The sequence below is a fragment of the Pelodiscus sinensis genome, chromosome 3 (genome assembly GCF_049634645.1).
Source record: "Pelodiscus sinensis isolate JC-2024 chromosome 3, ASM4963464v1, whole genome shotgun sequence".
Classification (NCBI taxonomy): Eukaryota; Metazoa; Chordata; order Testudines; family Trionychidae; genus Pelodiscus; species Pelodiscus sinensis.
This window is the reverse complement of record NC_134713.1, coordinates 118,359,666-118,378,004: the sequence shown is the minus strand read 5'-3', so window position 1 is coordinate 118,378,004 and position 18,339 is coordinate 118,359,666. Positions and strand designations below refer to the sequence as shown.

Below are 18,339 nucleotides of genomic sequence, written 5' to 3'. Positions count from 1 at the left end.
AGCTTCTCTGTTGTGGTTTATTACGTTTACTATGAAGCATCTGTAGTGTAGGTCATTATGCCACCCTTTGACTGTAATGTAATTTTACCCTTCTATTCACAATTAATCATCATCATGATCATATCTTAATTTAACGTGATTGATTACGTTCTTGGAGTAAGTGGAATTATATTACAGAAGCCTAGTATTTGTATCAGTTGTTGTTCAAATATTATAGTTTCCTGTCCTTGATGTGCATTCATTAGGATCCAGATTATTCCCTGCAAAGGAGTTGTTTACTTGCTACCTTCTTGCAGCACACACATATAATTTACCTTAACTGTTTTGTGAATATACTTGGACAGTGGGATTTTAGCTAGGTAAGTGATTTGTGAAGCATGAGGTTGCTTAGGATTAAAGAGCTTCCGATAAATATTTGAGTATGTGAATTTGAAAAGCATAAATAAGCATTGAGTACTGTCTGCTTCAATACAATAGAGTCGATTTTGAAGAGTATCGCTCTGTTGTTCTTCCATTACAGGCAGTCAGCCCACCCGCATGGAGGCCAGAGGTCTATTGCCCCAGGATACAGTGGTTCAGAAGTGCCTGGAGCTCCCAGCCACTGCTACTGTGGCAATGGCACCTGGAATCCCGGGCCCCTTTGAATTGCTGCCAGAGAGCTCAGCCAGGCACTTCACATGGCAGTGGGGGTAGAGGGGGGAACCACAGTCTGGGCAGCACTAAGGGCTGATGGCCTGAGGCCCTGTCACTTCTGGGGGGTGCAAAGCTGGCCCTCTCCAACCTTTCCCTTTGCCCATTCTGATTGCAGGACAGACTTACATACCCCTCCACAGCACAGCAATTGAAGAATCTATATAATAAAATTCCTTTACAGAGTTCAAGTGCTCTACTGAGTGAATACATACATCAATAATGGATTGAAAAAACATTGTGATGGTGCTTGGACCAGACCAACCTCCCATCATATTTATGTACACCAAATCTTTAGTTGAAGTCTTTTGCTTAATGAACACACTGATCCCCAGATGAATCTGGTTGTTGGGGTTTTTTGTTTGTTTGTTTGTTTGTTTTTTAAATAAAGAGCCAGTTGTCTGTGTACCTACTGCATGTACTGGGATGGGCAGATGTAGACTCACTCAGAACTAAAAACCCGCCCCCTGATCGAAGGTGGAGCAATCACAAAGCCTAGACCACAACAAAGATCTGGGAACAGAAGAAGGAGAACACAGGGACCGGATTGGTCATAGGGGCTAATATGAAGACTTCAGAGAGGACATTAAGCAGAGAACCTTGAATCACATCTGCTACATCTGTCAGTGGACATCTCCCAGCGATGTAAGGCAACAAGGGAATGGAAGCAGGACCCACGGTTTTAAATCAGCTTCTCTACACCCAACTCTGGTCAGCTTCTTCCTGTTGGCCTGGTGGATGGCCATCTTAGCCAGTGTCATGAGGAGGTTAACAAGGAGACCTCATGATTTTGTTAGGCCATGGATGAGGTGTGCAGATACAAGGAGATATAGGGGAAAGTGCAGCCAGTACCTCTGGAAGAGGCAGAGAAGGTGCTTCAGCCTGACAAATTCTACATAAATGTATGCTAGGGTCTCCTTCCTGCTGCCAGTGTAGATTTACACTTGCAGGAGTATATTATACAAAAATTGTCTTAATCATAAGAGCACAGTGCATGTCTAATGGGGTCAAACAGGAGCTTGTTTTGTTGTTTCTTTTCTCTCATGATGTGGGCCTTAGGATCATCCCCCTTGTCACTGACAACAAACCCAAACAGTAAGTGCTGTAAAGATGGCCTATAATCTTGGTCATGACAATTCTGTTGCTGAGTTATACTGAGGCTGCCAGAGAGAAATGAAAACAAAGTACAAACATAACCTGTTATTTTAAATGCTGTCAAGTTCTTTCGGAATGAGTTCTCCTGTCTGGAAAATATTTATGTATCAGTTTTGGCCCCAAAATCTTACATTTGAATAATTTGCTGCATCAGAAGTTTTGTGTTGTCTAGGATAGAATTACTAAGAGTCAGGATTCCTAAGTTGTGTTGTGAGCCAGCTATCCTGTGTGACCTTGTCACTTAATCACGGGGTCTGTTTATCTGTAAAATGAGGATGATAATTCTTACCTCCCTCAATGGGGTATTGTTTAGTCTGAGAGATAAATATGCAAGATCAATATGCATTTGAAAGACTAAAATGCATAGTGGTGAAGTTGCTTGGAATTTGTCTAGACTTGTCAGATTAGTTAGGTTTGAAAAAATGTAACTATCATGTTTTAAATAACATGATTTTGAGCTCAGAGTAGACAGATTAACGTCCTGTTTATATACATATGAGCCAGTGTGGTCAACTTTTGCTGTTGGAAATAAAATAACTAGTGTAATTGTTGATGACGAAGAAATTGGCTGTAGATTATGAATTGGTAGTTAGTTTTAAGTAGAAAAGTACTGAAATCAAAGAGTGTGAAGCGGGAGCTGAGTTTTCCTAAGTTTCCAAACACAACAAGGAGTTCAGTGGCACTTCAAAGGCTAACAAATGTATTAGGGTATTTGAGCATAAGCCTTCGTGAGCTACAACTCACTACCTCAGATGCTGAAGAGAAAAAGACAGATAGACAGAAAGTGATACAGAGATGGGACTGAAACATCAGTGCTAATTAAATCAGTTAAGTTAATTTAATTTAATTTAATTTAATTTAATTTAATTTAATTTAATTTAATTAGCAGTGATGTCACAATCCCATCTCTGTATCCCTTTCTGTCTGTCTTTTTCTCTTCAGCATCTGAGGAAGTGAGTTATGCTTATACGAAGGCTTATGCTATAATACCATAATAAATTTGTTAGTCTTTGAAGTATCACCAGAGTCTTTGATTTTGCTGAAACAGACTAACACGGATACCTCTCTAAAACCTACATTTCCAATGTGTTAAGATTCGGTTTTGATTTGTTCATTCCTGCTTTTTATTAACCAGGCTTGTAAAACTGATGCAATTCCATATTCCAGCATCTGATTTTGTAAAAGCCTTGATTCAATGCGAGCATTTGGAAAGACAGCAGTCTTCAATATGCTGAGAGATGAACAGCTAGCTCAGATCATTTTAACAAACAAATATGACCTTTCTCGCTCTCTGGAGATAGGTCTGATTCATTGTGTGTATTTCTGATGCATGTCACTGCTAAGAGTGATCCCTGATGAATTACATACCACTTGCAACCCTGGCTACACTAACCTCTACAGTGTTAAGCAGATAATTTCCTCTGAACAGGTTTGTCGTCATGCTGCTATCCAAAGAACTGTTCAGAGCATCTTTCTCTGTTCATGATTTTTTACTGCATTTCTGAGGAAAATGTTCAGATAGGGAAATAATTTACCTTGCCAAGTAATTCCAGTGAACAGCTACGCATGACATGTCCATTGACTTCAGTTAATATTGATACTGATTTAGCAGATGTTGCATAGACAAATCAAGAGCAGTATACATGGCCTAAGGGGATGGGAAACTGGTTGTCCTATGAGTTTTCTACCAGGAGATATTTTAGTATGGGAGGTGTAATTCCTTAACTTTTTTTTTTTAAGTACTTGTTTTGTAATAGGAGGGACTGTCAGAAAAACAATGAAAGGCAGTAGGAAATAAGTAGGCATAAATAGCATAGGTTTTATAATACCCATCTAGTTAAAATCCAGGGACAGTACCAGTAGATATTACTGAGCCCTGTTGTTTGCATTGTTTAAAAATGTTTATAAGTGTGTGTTTAAAAATGATAAATAAATCTTTTTTCCCCTTGTTATGACAGGTTAATTCTTGGGCTGGCTACCAGAGAATGTTGTATGGGGGTGTGACTCAGAGGGCAGAAGGATTTAAACTTTCAGACTCAGATCACCCCCTTCCATGGGTTTTACAATGAGAGAGGTTTTTAGGGAAAGAAATATCCGTGAGGATCCCTTCAAAGTTTGGCCCAGTTGGTCCATCCAGGGGTAATACCCATTCCTTACATGTCCCCTCTGCATAGAATAGGTGACTGCTCTTACCCCTAAACTTGATACATTTCAACTGGGCCAGGAACTACAGTGCAGAGGCATCATATGTTTGCAATTGCTCCAGACTGGTGGTTCCTGCTACTTCTCTGACCCAGAGACAACACATCTCCATTCATGCTACTCTACATTCTTAGTAGCTGTGGCAATTCCCAGGCCTCAGGAACAAGGCTCTGTGGGGATGATGGGGAATTCAGTAGAACCTTGATTTTTACAAACAATAGTCTTAACAAATAACCATCTTATACAAACCATTTTTCATGACAGCGGATAAAAAAAACCTCCATAACGATAGTGATGTTAATGAAGAACACACTGACATCCCTTCACATTCCAATGGCCTCAGAACCTTGGATGGAAGGACAAGAAGGAAAGCCATGCAGTGCGCCAACTTAGGCACCACATCTACTATCATATTCAATTTTATGCACGGTTGGATTTTTCTGAATTGAGTTCCCAATTGGTTCATAAAAGAGGGGTTCTGCTGTACAGCTGTAGGTTGTATTTTTTCCTTGGGGAATCTCCACAAGGCCAAAGACAGAGCAATGCTCTTGTCTGCCCACTTTCTCCCAGCCCCTTCCTTCTTGGCATGGACCCCAGACTTGTGGAGTGCTCTGTTGTAATGGTGTGGTGGAAACTGCTGTGCAATAAGACCGCTGTTCAGGAGATCTATGCATAGATGTTCCCCTCTGTGTTTGGATACAGGGCAGGAAGAGGTAGTCCATGCATATCACAATCTTGAGATCATGATAATGAAGACTACAGGTGCCTGATTGCTGATTTAGTGTGGCTTGTTGTTGGATGGCAGTGGTGACCTTCACTGCTGCAAATTTTGTACCATTACTCACTTTCTGATCTCTGTTGGTTCAACTCACGCAGTCATATCCTTGTTTCTTCTGCAGACTCCCCTGGTGTTCCTCCAAGCGCCAATGCTCATCACCTTTTCAGAGGGTTCAGCTTCATTGCATCCAATTTGGTACAGGAGCCTTCACAGCCAGATTTGCACAAAATCACAATTCACCCAATTGTGCAGGTACTGACACTTCGTATTATGCGTCACGTTGGATGAGCAGATAGAGCTGCATATTACATTTGAAACTACCTCAGTCAATCAGCTTATCTATCCCTAATCTAATTTGCTTACAGCCAGCAGCAGGTGCAAAAAAAGGGGGATTTTTCAAAGGCCTTTTTAGTTGTATAATAAACTTTCCTATTTTTTGGAATAAAGAAAATGTGACACTCTCAATTTAATTACTCAAACAAAGTGCACTTCTAAATGCTTTTTAGCCCTGTTATAGTTTTGGCCTTCACAAAATCCCCTAACAATGAGTTTCACAAGTTTAACTGTGCATGCTGTAAAGATGGTCATGTTTGTTTTAAATGTGCTGCCTATTAACTTCATTCAGTGACTCTTGGTTCTTGTGCCATATGATGGGTAAATAACACTTCCTTCCTTGTTCATTTTCTCCACACCATTCATGATTTTATAGATCTTCATCATACCTCCCCTTAGCTGTCTCTTTTCTGAGCTGAACAATCCTAATCTTTTTACTCTTTCTTGGTATGAAAGTTTTTCCATTCCCCTAATAAGGTGTATTGCTCTTCTCTCTACTTTGTCCTCTTTTGAGCACCATCAACCATAACTGCATGAAGTATTCAAGATGTTGGAATAGCATGGATTTATCTGGTGATATTGATATTTTTTTTCTATCTGTTCTTTACATGACACATAATTAAACCTGTAGAACTCATTGCCTGGGGAAGCTGTGAAGGCCAATGGGGTTCAAAAAAGAACTGGATAAATTCATAAAGGATACGTCCATCAATGACTATTGGCCAGATTTGTCAGGGATGCAACCCCATACTCCAAGTGTCCTAGCCTCTGACTGCCAGAAGCTGGGAGTGGGTTACAGGACTAGGGCACTCAATGATTGTACATTCTATTCACTTCCTCTGAAGTACCTGGTGGCACTGGCCACTGTCAGAATACAGAATACTGCACAAAATGGACCAGTGCTCAGTTTGGCTGTTTTTATCTTTTTCCTAATGGCATAAAGGAGAGTAAGGCCTCCCTTTGTGTGGGCTACACAGACCTTGGATCTACAGGCATAGGAGTAAATGGCACCATGTGCAGGGCCTCTACCTTCTTACATGAACAACAAGAAACAGCCAATAAATGGATGTTCATTGATGTTCCCTCCCCTGCATGCCACTGCAGTAAATTCACATCCCAGCCAGTTCTTTCGCTACTATGAGAAAAGGAAGCAGTTTTTTTGCCCAATGCCCCCTCTTTCCTTGGCTCTTTTGTAAATGGCAAAGTGAGCATCAGCTGTCCGTAAGGATGGTTTCTGCCCATTCGTTCACTGATGCAGATTTGCACGCCAAATAAAGAAACACACAGGAGTGAATGGCACTGCAACCACGTGAACATTGCAATCTGACATGAGGTCTTTTCTGATGCACTTCATAAGGAGTGCCCCTGCTTATGGTATCGGCTTTCATCCTTATTATTCTGTGTGCTACAGTGCAGTATAATTTTATATAGCTTGTTTTTTTGCAATAATAGCACAAAATGCTTCACAATCAATTGCTGGGGCAGGCGAGAAAATAATTTCATTTTCTGAAAAATGTTGAGTCAGCATTAGGTCTCATTTTTCATGGAGTCAAAAATGAGACTCTTCAAAACTCTGTGGAAAAACAAGAGAGACAGACAATCCCAGAATAGCTACTAACCCAGGGTATGTCTACACTACCCTCCTAATTCGAACTAGGAGGGTAATGTAGGCATACCGCACTTGCAAATGAAGCCCGGGATTTGAATTTCCCGGGCTTCATTTGCATAAGCCGGGCGCCGCCATTTTTAAATCCCGGCTAGTTCGAATCCCGTGCCGCGCGGCTACACGCGGCACGGAGTAGCTAGTTCGGATTAGGAAGCCTAATCCGAACTAGCTACTCCGTGCCGCGTGTAGCCGCGCGGCACGGGATTCGAACTAGCCGGGATTTAAAAATGGCGGCGCCCGGCTTATGCAAATGAAGCCCGGGAAATTCAAATCCCGGGCTTCATTTGCAAGTGCGGTATGCCTACATTACCCTCCTAGTTCGAATTAGGAGGGTAGTGTAGACATACCCCCCAGTGACTAGGGTACTCACGAGAGACATGGGGGAATCCAGATTCAAGTCTCTCTTCCCTAACCACCATTCTATTTGGTCAGTCTCTCAATCTCTCCTATTGGGGTCGTTCCACTTTGTATAAATATTTAAATATTCATTGGGCTATAGTGTGTGATCAATTTCTAGTGAGAACTGAATCTCTAAATCGCAAAAACATCTCAACCATTGTTTCTAGACACACAATTGTAGTTTATTGAGGAAGGGCACCAATAAAGAAGGAAACACATTTATTTAGGAAGTGGACACAACTTCATTGAACTGAACTTAGATAATATATTTCCTAAGGACAATGGAGCCTTTGTATATGTTTGGAGAGGATGAGCTCAGCAGGCCCTTTATTGTCGCTGGCCAGGATTCCTCTGTTATATGGTTCCATAATGCTTGTCTTCTGATTTCCCTTGTTTTGTCTTTCTCTGCAGCAGTTGCATGGGAACAATATTCATTTTACAGATGGATATGAGATCAAGGAAGACATAGGTGTTGGCTCCTATTCAGTATGCAAAAGGTGTGTGCATAAAACAACAGAAGCAGAATTTGCGGTGAAGGTAAGAAATCATCCCGGCAGATGCAAATGTATGTCGAGGCTGCTCCATTACATTGGGCATCAATCTGGCCACGGACTCATTTGCTTTTCAGAAGGATGGTATGTTGAGTTTTAAGGTTCATCTTTCTGATTTAACCTCAGCAGGTGAAATAGCAGAAGGAAAGAACCTTTCATTCTCATATAGAATATCAATTCAGTCAGGGTTTAGTTTATTGTTAATCATTTCAGCCATTCTCACTGCTACCTAGATAATAGATTTGAACAGGATCTAAATTGAAATAGCTCCCAAATAAAAAAAAAAATAGCGACGTGTACTCCTTATAAATGCAAACTCCCTTGGTTTCTCATTTGTTGTGGTGTATTAAACTAAGACACTGCCTTTGTATAATTAGAAATACTTAGAAAAAGAAATATGCAGCACTGTCATAGTCACCTATGATTAATCAAATTCCCTTCCCCTTCTGTCTCATTAGCATTCAGAGACACTGCTAATGCACAAATGAGAGCAACAGTGAGATCCAAGAAAGAATCAAAATACTAATTAAAAAGAATTCAGTTGGATATGAAAGAAAAAGCAAAGAATTTTAGATTAGGCACAGTAATATTGCGAAAACCAAGCCACAGTACATAGCTGCAGCAAAGAAAGCCAGCAAATTGCAAGGCTATAAAAAAAAGGAATTACTTTCTAATAGGAAATAATGGTTGCTCTGTGTAATTCCTTGGTAAGATCACAACTGGAATATTAAATTGCAGCATCTGTTGCCTACATTAATTAAAGGATATGCAGATATTAGAGATAGCAAAAGATAAAACTTGCAGGACTGATGGTCTAGAGGGTTTGTCTTCTGAGAAAAAGTTCCAAATATTAAATGTGGTTAGCATCCAGAAGAAAAATAGCTACTAACATAAAAGCTCATGTGTCAGAGAAGTTTTAAGAGGATAACTTGCTTGATTTCAGCTTCAAATAACAAATCATATGACTATTTCCAGAAAGATCTGTGTTCTCCATGTGACTGAAGGATAGTAAAATCAGGCCCAATGTTCCAATATTCTCTAGACACTGGGTCATGTTGCTGTAGGGGGATCAGATAGCCAGTGGGGTGCTAAGTCAGGCTACCTGTCTGTCCTGGCACTGCAGACTGCGCTGTGCCATAGGAGCAGCCAGCAGCACGCCCGGCTCCTAGGTGTGGAGCGTGGAGCACACAGGGCTCTGCGCACTGCCCCTGCTACATGTCCTAGCTCTGCACTCCCATTGGCTAGGAACCTGCTTTTGGGGCACAACATGGTCTGCGATGCCTGGAGAGGCAGGAAGCCTGTGTTAGTACCCCTGCTGCACCACTGATCAGGAAACCCCTCCTGCCCCAGAACTGACCCCCCTCAAAACCCAAGCCTCTTCCTACACCTCAAAGCCCTTTTCCTCATCCCCACTCCAGAGTCCACATTCTAGTCACATGATGTTGAGTTGCGGGCATCAATAGTTTTCTTCAACTTGGTCATGAGAAAAAACGTTTGAAACCCATTGATCTAGTGGAAGCAGGTACATAGATAAATGTAAAGTAAAGATGGATATTTACTTGAAAATACATTGTAGTACGCAATTCAGAATGTTTGCTGAATGTACAGTATTTGAGGAATGCTACGAAATTACCTTTCTTCTGAGTATTTTCCTTTTGTAAGTTTCCAAATGAATGTGAAACTTTGCTTTGTTTTAAATTGTGCTTTTGCAGGTGGGATGTGAACTAAGATGTATTTAATATTTTCTTTGTTTAAAATATTTTGGTATTGTTGGCAGTAAGCATGAAAAAAAAAGCTCAAAGGGTTCGATCCCTTTAGGTACTACTAAGAGCCTCGAAAGCCCTGCTCAGCTGTCACTTAACTGTGCCTAAAGCCCCTTGGCAACTAAATGTCCATTGTTGAAGTCCTCTAGGAATCTAATCTCCACCTTAGTCTAGGTGCCTACATCACAGTGGTTCCCCCCACTTATGAGGTCCAAATCCAGGAGATGTGCACAGAGCGCACCTAACCCCACACAAGAAGGCTAGAGGAAGTGGAGGCAGCATTGCCCTTACAGTAGCCCAGTGATTAGAGCACTCACCCAAGTTGTAAGAAAACCAGGTTTCATTCCCCCCTCTGCGTGATGGGGAGCTGGGATTTGAACTGGAGCCTACTCCCTCCCTAGAGAGTGCCCTGACCTGAAGAATGTTGCAGGAGAGGCCTCTTAGTCTTTCCTGCTGAAGTGGTTCCACTTTGTATTAATAATTAAATGGTCTTTGCTATAGGAGGGAAAAAACCTCCCATGAGTGCCCCAGTCACCAGGCTGCAGAGTCAGTCTCATTCTTTCTCTCACCCAGTGTTAGCACTTCAGAGACTGTTCACCCCCAGGACAGTGGTATCGGCAGCAAAGGGGCTAGGTACACATCATTTGGTGGAATTACTGCAGGAAGATATGAATAATGTCACTGAGGGCATGTCTAGACTACATTCTGTTTTTGAAAGAGGATATGAAAATTCCACGGGAATTTGCATATCTTCTTCTGATCGCTTTTTCAAAAGCGGGTCTTTCAAAAGTGAAAGTAGTCTGGATGCGGGTTTTTTTCGGGGGGGGGGGGGAAACCCTTTCAAAAAACCGTGTAAACCTCCTCTTTTTAGGAAGAGCTGTTTTTTTCAAAAAAAGGGGTTTTTCCCGAAAAAAAATGCATCCAGACTATTTCATTTTCGAAAGACTCACTTTTGAAAAAGCAATCGGAAGAAGATATGCAAATTCTGCAGGAATTCCTGCAGAATTTGCATATCCTCTTTCGAAAACAGAACATAGTCTAGACGTGCCCTGTGTGAATAACCTCTGCCAGTTGCCCAGAGAACACAACACACCATGCTGCACAGTCCCTGCTGGGACTTATTTACTATTTCTATGCAGGAGAATAGATTCTCCATATACAGGAAACCCCTGACTTCCGACCACCCGAGTTACAAAAATGGTTTTAAGTGCAGGGGGTTGTAAGTGCAGAAGGGACCGAAAACCCCCGACTTACATCCTTGGCCCGCATTTATGAGAGGCCCGGCACCTATCCTAAATGAGGGTTTGAGTTACAATGCCCCCGACTCTTCCCTGGGAACCAATCGCATTGCAAGTCGGGGGCCGCCTGTATTGAGTCAGAGTACAGAGACAGACTTAGTCAGTCAGAGGTGAAAATCCACCCAATCCTTCCTAATCCAGAAACAGTAAATATTTGTTAAAATGTATGACATTTCTCCCTTTTCTCATTCTTGTTCATCTGAGTTCTCAGTCCTTATCATAAAGCTAGCTGGGGCTGTATTTACAAAGGTAGTTAGGCACCTAAACATGCAAAAAGGAGCTTAGAGGGATTTATAAAAAGCACATAAGCATCTTAGGCACCTATTTTCCATTGGTTTTAAACAGGAGTTAGGCACCTAACTCAGTTGGGGAAGCTGGGTTTGTCTAGGTGGAGGAGGATTATTATGCACTAACTTCAGTATGACCTGCCTCTACGATAATTTTATAAGGCATATTAACTGAATTTCAGTTAGACATAGTTCTTGTCTGGCAAGCTGGGGTGTGACTCTGCTGTGCAATATGAATTCCCTAGCGTACTTTGATCCGCTCCCATTTGAAAGCAGGGTAGCTCAAAGCACATTAACTGAACCTAGCACTCAATGTCTACGTGAACACTGCTGACGCACATTAAGAGTTTGTCAATGTGGAATAGATTTACACTCCAGCTTGACAAAAGCTAAATGATCATGTAGGCAATCCCAAAAGTTACTGGTTGCCTAACTGTGGGTATGTCTACACTAAAAAGTTAGTTCGAACTAACGTCCGTTAGTTCGAACTAACTTTCCTAGGCGCTACACTAGCGCTCCGCTAGTTCGAATTTGAATCGAACTAGCGGAGCACTTAGTTCGAACTAGGTAAACCTCATTTTACGAGGATTAAGCCTAGTTCGAACTAGCTAGTTCGAATTAAGGGGTGTGTAGCCCCTTAATTTGAACTAGTGGGAGGCTAGCCCTCCCCAGGTTTCCCTGGTGGCCACTCTGGCCAACACCAGGGAAACTCTATGCCCCCCTCCCGGCCCCGGACCCCTTAAAGGGGCACGGGCTGGCTACGGTGCCCGTGCCAGGTGCAAGCCTGCCAGCACCCAGCCAGCAGACCCTGCACCTGGCACGGCACAGAGCCACCCACCCGATGTCCCCCAGCCCACCCCCTCTTCCCGGGACCAGGCTGGCGGCTCCCGGGAGCTTGCCCTGGACCGCAAGAGGCGGGCACCTTCCTGGGCTAGTGCGGACATCGTGGACCTTGTCCACGATCTCCGCACTAGGCACAGGAAAGTGGCCGGCTAGGGCAGGAGAGCTGCCAGCCTGGCCACCCAGGAGCAGGTGTGCATGAAAATCAAGGGGGTCCACTGAGACCCCCGACCCTGAGCCCTGAGCTTACAATGGCCGTCCTGGGTCAGACCAAAGGTCCATCTAGCCCAGTAGCCTGTCTGCTGACAGTGGCCAACCCTAGGGACCCTGGAGGGGATGGACCGAAGACAGTGACCAAGCCATTTGTCTCGTGCCATCCCTCTCCAGCCTTCCACAAACTTTGGGCAGGGACACCACTCCTACCCCCTGGCTAAGACCACTCCATGGACCCAACCTCCATGACTTGATCTCACTTCCCTTTCAACTCTGTTCTAGTTGTAGCCTTCACAGCCTCCTGCAGCAAGGAGTTCCGCAGGTTAACTATTTGCTTTATGAAGAAGAACAACTTTCTCTTACTAGTTTGAAGCCTGCTACCCATTCCTTTCCTTTGGTGTCCTCTAGTCCTTCTTTATGGGAACTCAGGAAGAACTTTTCTGAATGCACCCTCTCCACCCAACCCCTGCTTTTAGAGACCTCTATCCTGTCCCCCCTCCGTCTCCTCTTTTCTAAGCTGAACAGTCCCAGTCTCTGTAGCCTTTCTTCATCTGGGACCTGTTCCCAACCCCTGATCATGTTAGTTGCCCTCCCTTCTCCCAGCCTTTCTCTTCCCCTCTCCCACCTCCTTTTCCCAGTCTCCCCCAGTTTTGTTCAATAAAGACAGAGTCAATGTTGGAAGAAACGTTATCTTTATTTTGTACATCAATAAGAAGGGGGGCTAGGGAAGGGTAAGTGGAAGGAGGTGAGGGAGGAATGGGGTACGAGCCCCCGATGGGGAGGACTGGGCTGGCTCTGCGGGCTTCTGGGGGTGGAAGCTCTCCTGCAGCCCCCCAATTACACCCTCTCCCCAGATAGCAGCCTGCGGCAAGTGCAGCCGGGCTGATGGCCGAGTGGTGTGATGTGCCCAGTGTGGGTACTCCGGGCACTCCAAGCCAGAACTTTTTTGCAAGCGGGGCACCCCTTAGAACTGTGTGTCCGGGGTGGGGGTCGGGACCCTTTAAGCGTAGCCCTCGGCTAGCCTGAGATAGCATCTCCATGCTCTTAGTCCTCCTCTTATGCCCTGCCGGCACTACTTCCGGCCATCCTTAAGCCCTGTTCAGAGTCCACTCAATGTGGACTTGCTAGTTCGAATTAGCAAAACGCTAATTCGAACTAGTTTTTAGTTCTAGATGCGTTAGTTCGAATTAGCTTAGTTCGAATTAACTAATTCGAACTAAGTTAGTTCGAACTAGCGCTGTAGTGTAGACGTACCCTCACTTCTAAAAATGAGAATTAAGGGCTTTTATAATTTTTCCCCGGGTCTTTTTCTGAGGTCACTTCCAAGTTAACAAAGAATTAAAACTAAAATGGTTGCTAGAGGTTCATTGTTTGGTGTGTAGTTTGGCAGTATCAATACAGGTTATCATGGGACTAGAAGGAACTTCAAGAAGTCATCAAGTCCAGTCCCCTGCACTCATGGGAGGTATGAGGTATTTGTCTAATCTGCTTCTAAAAATCTCCAGTGATTGAGATTCCACAACCTCCCTAGGCAATTGATTCTATTACTTAACCACCCTAAGAGGAAGCTTTTCCTAATGTCCAACCTAAACCTCCCTTGCCGCAATTTAACCCCATTGCTTCTAGTCCTATCCTCAGAGATTACGAAGAAAATGTTTTCTCCCTCCTCCTTATACCAAAATTTTAGGTACAGGCAGTCCCCGGGTTACGTACAAGATAGGGACTGTAGGTTTGTTCTTAAGTTGAATCTGTATGTAAGTCGGAACTGGCGTCCAGATTCAGCCGCTGCTGAAACTGATCAGCGGCTGATTCCAGGAAGCCCGGGGCAGGGGCTTCCTGTAGTCAGCCACTGGTCATTTTCAGCAGCTGCTGACTTGGGGACACCTGGGGCAGAGCAGCTGGGGTGCTGCTGGGTTGGTCCAGTGGCGCCCAGAGCGGCGCTACGGGACCAACCGGCAGCGCCCCAGCTGCTGTACCACAGGCGTCCGGAGCAAAGCCGCGGAGCACGGGGGCAGCGGGACAGCCCAGACGCGCGTGGCTATCCTGCTGCCCTCGGGCTCCGTGGCTTTGCTCTGCTCTGCTCCCCGTCCCCCAGGTCTGCAGACCAGGGGGAGGGGGAGCAGAGCAGAGCAGAGCGGTGGAACACGCGGCCAGCTGACAGCCCAGACGCGTCTGGGCTGTCAGCTGGCCGCGTGCTCCGCTCTGCTTCCCCCCCCCCCCCATGGTCTGCAGACCAGGGGGAGGGGGAGCAGAGCAGAGCAGCAGAGCGGCGGAACGCGCGGCCAGCTGACAGCCCAGACGCGTCTGGGCTGTCAGCTGGCCGCGTGCTCCGCTCTGCTCCCCCTCCCCCTGGTCTGCAGACCAGGGGGGGAGAGGGGGGAGCAGAGCGGAGCACGCGGCCAGCTGACAGCCCAGACGTGACTGGGCTGTCAGCTGGCCGCGCGTTCCGCCACTTTGCTTCCTCTCCCTGGTCTGCTGGAGACCAGGGAGAGGAAGTGCCCCGTTCGTAACTGCGGATCCGACATAAGTCGGATCTGCGTAACTCGGGGACTGCCTGTATTTGAAAACTGTTATCACATCCCCTCTGTCTTCTCTTTTCCAGACTTAAAGCCAATTATTTCAGTCTTGCCTAATTAGGAGAGGTTTTCTAGATCTTGAATAATTTTTGTTGCTCTTCTCTGGACTTTGTCCACATCTTTGTCTGGACTCTTCCACTTTGTCCACATCTGTCCTGAAATGTGGCACCCAGAATGGACACAATATTTCAGATGAGGCCTAATCAGCACAGATTAGAGCCAAAGAATGACTTGTGTGCCGCTTAAAACAGTCCTGTTGATACATCCCAGAATAATGTTTGCTTTTTTGACTGCTGACTCTCATTTAGCTTGTGGTGTGCTCTAGACCTAGATCTCTTTCCAAAGAACTCTTTGCTAGCAGTCAGTTCCCCTTTTGTACATGTGCAACGGATTGTTCCTTCCTAAGTGAAGTATTTTGAATTTTTCCTTATTGAACTTCTTCCTATTTACCTCAGATCATTTCTGTAGTTTGAGACCATTTCTCCAATATGTCACTGACTTCTCAGAGATCCCTGGGAGGGCATAGGGACAAGGGAAACGATTTGGAAAAATGAACGCATCTCTCATTTTATAGATGTCTGCTCAGGCTCAGAGTCTTCAAATACTGAATACATTTGCAAAGGCAGGTATAGCAGATGTCCAGGGATTTTAAACAGAAAGAGGGATTGGTTTTGTGGAGCATATTTGTAAGGATTATATTGGTGTCATGTCAAGGAGTAAAATAGACTGACCTGATTTTCATTAAATTAACTCAGCATTTAGAGAAATTAAGTCAATTAAGTAAAGAAAAATGCTTGGGTGGCATGGCGTGGGGGTGATATTGTACTAAAGGAAAAAGAAAGGCAGTTGGTATGAAATCCCCAAAACAGATTCAGAGCTTTATTTCAGGGAAGAAAGGAAACCGTCCACAAGAGAAGGGAGCAGCAAATCAGACACTTGAAAACACTGCAGAGACTTGATACAAATTAGAACTCTTGAAGAAAAATTTTCTTTGTTTATATACAGTTGCTGATTTTCAGCTTTGATTCTTGCATGCACATAGCAATGAAGATATGGTGCTAGATGCAGAGATAACTGTCCAGGGCTGAAATGAGGCTGCAGAGGATCGCGCTGGTTTAAAGGAGTGCTCTGAACTACATTGGCTGGTGCTAGGCCACAGGGGCTGTTTCTCCTGTAGAGAACAGCCAGACGGGAGTAAGTGCTGCAGCCATAACCCTTCTGCCCCAACATGCCATCTTCACCAGAAGCTGCAAATAGAGACTACAGGCAGTCCCCGACTTACGTGGATCTGACTTACGTCGGATCCCTAGATACGAACGGGGTGAGGTAACTCCCGCACATGTGCAGCAGCATTCCCGGGGCTCGCTCACCTGGGTCCTAGGATCCTCCTCCTCCTCGGGCCGGCTGCGACTGGGGTCGCGCAGAGCTGCCGGGCAGAGGAAAAGTGCCTCCCCACGCCCGCTGCCCCCCCCACCCCCTTGCCAGCAACAGGCTGCCCCCTCCCCTGAGCAACAGGCTGCCGAACAGACAAAAGCAGCCTCTCTGCCCCTCCTCCCCTCTATACATGCCGGGCTCCTGGAGCGCAGCAGCGTCCCCGGGGCTCGCTCACCTGGGTCCTAGAATCCACCTCCTCCTCCTCTTCGGCCGGCTCCAACTGGCCTCTGCCTGCAGCAGCTGGCCACAGGGACAGGGATCCCGCAGAGCTGCCGGGCAGAGGAAAAGTGCCTCCCCACGCCCGCTGCCCCCCCCCCCCTCCGCGGCCTCGCATCCTGCACGCCTCGCCCCTCCCCCCCTGCCAGCAACAGGCTGCCCCCTCCCCTGAGCAACAGGCTGCCAAACAGCAGACAAAAGCAGCCTCTCCGCCCCTCCTCCCCCTATACATGCTGGGCTCCCTGGGCAAACAAAGACTCCACCAAAACAAACAAAGTGCTGGCCTCATTGTGTTAGCAAAAAAAGGACCCTCCTCCTAGAACCCTGGGTGGTGTGTGGAAATAAAGCTATTAGCTCAAAGCATGGTGCAGAGCTGTTTGGTATTTGATGAGTTACTCCTTTAGTCCTGAGCTTTCGTGGGCCAGACCCACTTCCTCAGATCAAATAGTGGAAGAAAGTAGTCACAACCATATATACCAAAGGATACAATTAAAAAAATGAACAAATATGAAAAGGACAAATCACATTGCAGAACAGAAGGGGGATGCGGGGGGGGGGGGGGGGGGTGGGAAGGGGGAGGAAGGAAGGTAAGTGTCTGTGAATTGCTGATATTAAAGGTAGGGAGAGTGGGATGTTTGTGAGTTAATGGTATTACAGGTGATAATTGGGGAAACTGTCTTGGTAATGGGTGAGAAAGTTCAAAGTCTTGTTAAGTCCTTGTTGGCAAGTGTCGAATTTTAACATAAATGACAGGTCAGAGGATTCCCTTTCAAGTGCAGATGTACTTGAAAGTGTACATCTGCACTTGAAAGGGAATCCTCTGAACTGTCATTTATGTTAAAATTCGACACTTGCCAACAAGGACTTAACAAGACTTTGAACTTTCTCACCCATTACCAAGACAGTTTCCCCAATTATCACCTGTAATACCATTAACTCACAAACATCCCACTCTCCCTACCTTTAATATCAGCAATTCACAGACACTTACCTTCCTTCCTCCCCCTTCCCACCCCCCCGCCCCCCCCCCCCCCCGCATCCCCCTTCTGTTCTGCAATGTGATTTGTCCTTTTCATATTTGTTCATTTTTTTAATTGTATCCTTTGGTATATATGGTTGTGACTACTTTCTTCCACTATTTGATCTGAGGAAGTGGGTCTGGCCCACGAAAGCTCATCATCTAATAAACCATCTTGTTAGTCTTTAAAGTGCTACATTGTCCTGCATTTTGCTTCAACTACCCCAGACTAACACGGCTACATTTCTATCACTTTCCTTTAGTCCTGAGTTTGTCACAGGGACAGAAATAGATGTGAAATCTTCTGAACAGGGGAACAGACAGCAAAACAAACATTAGAGGGGAGTTAACCTTTCCCTATGCTATCCAAAACTAAAAAAAATGTTTGGCTAGAGTTTCCCCTACAATATGTACCAGTTCCGACTTACATACAAATTCAACTTAAGAACAAACCTACAGTCCCTATCTTATACGTAACCCGGGGACTGCCTGTAGTTTTATAGCACAGGCCCTTCTCTAGATAAAATGACACTCATTTCAAGTTTGTAACACTGGTAATTAGTAAGTATCCTGTGGATGCAGCCACTTCTGTTTACTTTGATATAGGCTGATTTGGGAGAAAGGTGCATTTTGCTTAAGCTGTACAGATACAATACAAATAGAGAGGCAGCGTCTACAAGCCATCAAGACATAAATGTTGTTAACCCAATAGAATGACATGTTATTATTGCAGGGTCTTTGTGATCAGTACCCCCAAATACATGTATGTGCGTGCAGTGATCTAGTGAAGAAAGCCCAAATAATATATAATTAACCTTCTCCTCCCTTCCATTAATGTTCATAGTAGTAGCCTGGTGATTTTCAGATGCTTGACCTGAGTAGGCATGAAAGCATATTAGTCTGAAAGCTAGACAGTACTC

At 44.9% G+C, this 18,339-nt stretch overlaps 1 protein-coding gene and 1 long non-coding RNA gene across 3 annotated transcripts in view; one reads left to right on the top strand and one right to left on the bottom strand.

The window, feature by feature from the left end:
• The window catches only part of LOC142827948 (uncharacterized), a 75,852-nt gene that overhangs the window by 18,317 nt on the left and 39,196 nt on the right, over positions 1-18,339 (bottom strand). The gene's annotated exons all lie outside the window — the stretch shown is intronic.
• Positions 1-18,339, top strand: part of RPS6KA2 (ribosomal protein S6 kinase A2) — a 337,677-nt gene that overhangs the window by 289,587 nt on the left and 29,751 nt on the right. For both annotated transcript variants that reach the window (XM_075924624.1, XM_006134512.4), the window contains 2 exons: positions 4,947-5,077; positions 7,635-7,760. In XM_075924624.1, coding sequence (XP_075780739.1) covers positions 4,947-5,077; positions 7,635-7,760 — 257 coding nt within the window. The remainder of the gene's footprint in view (positions 1-4,946; positions 5,078-7,634; positions 7,761-18,339) is intronic.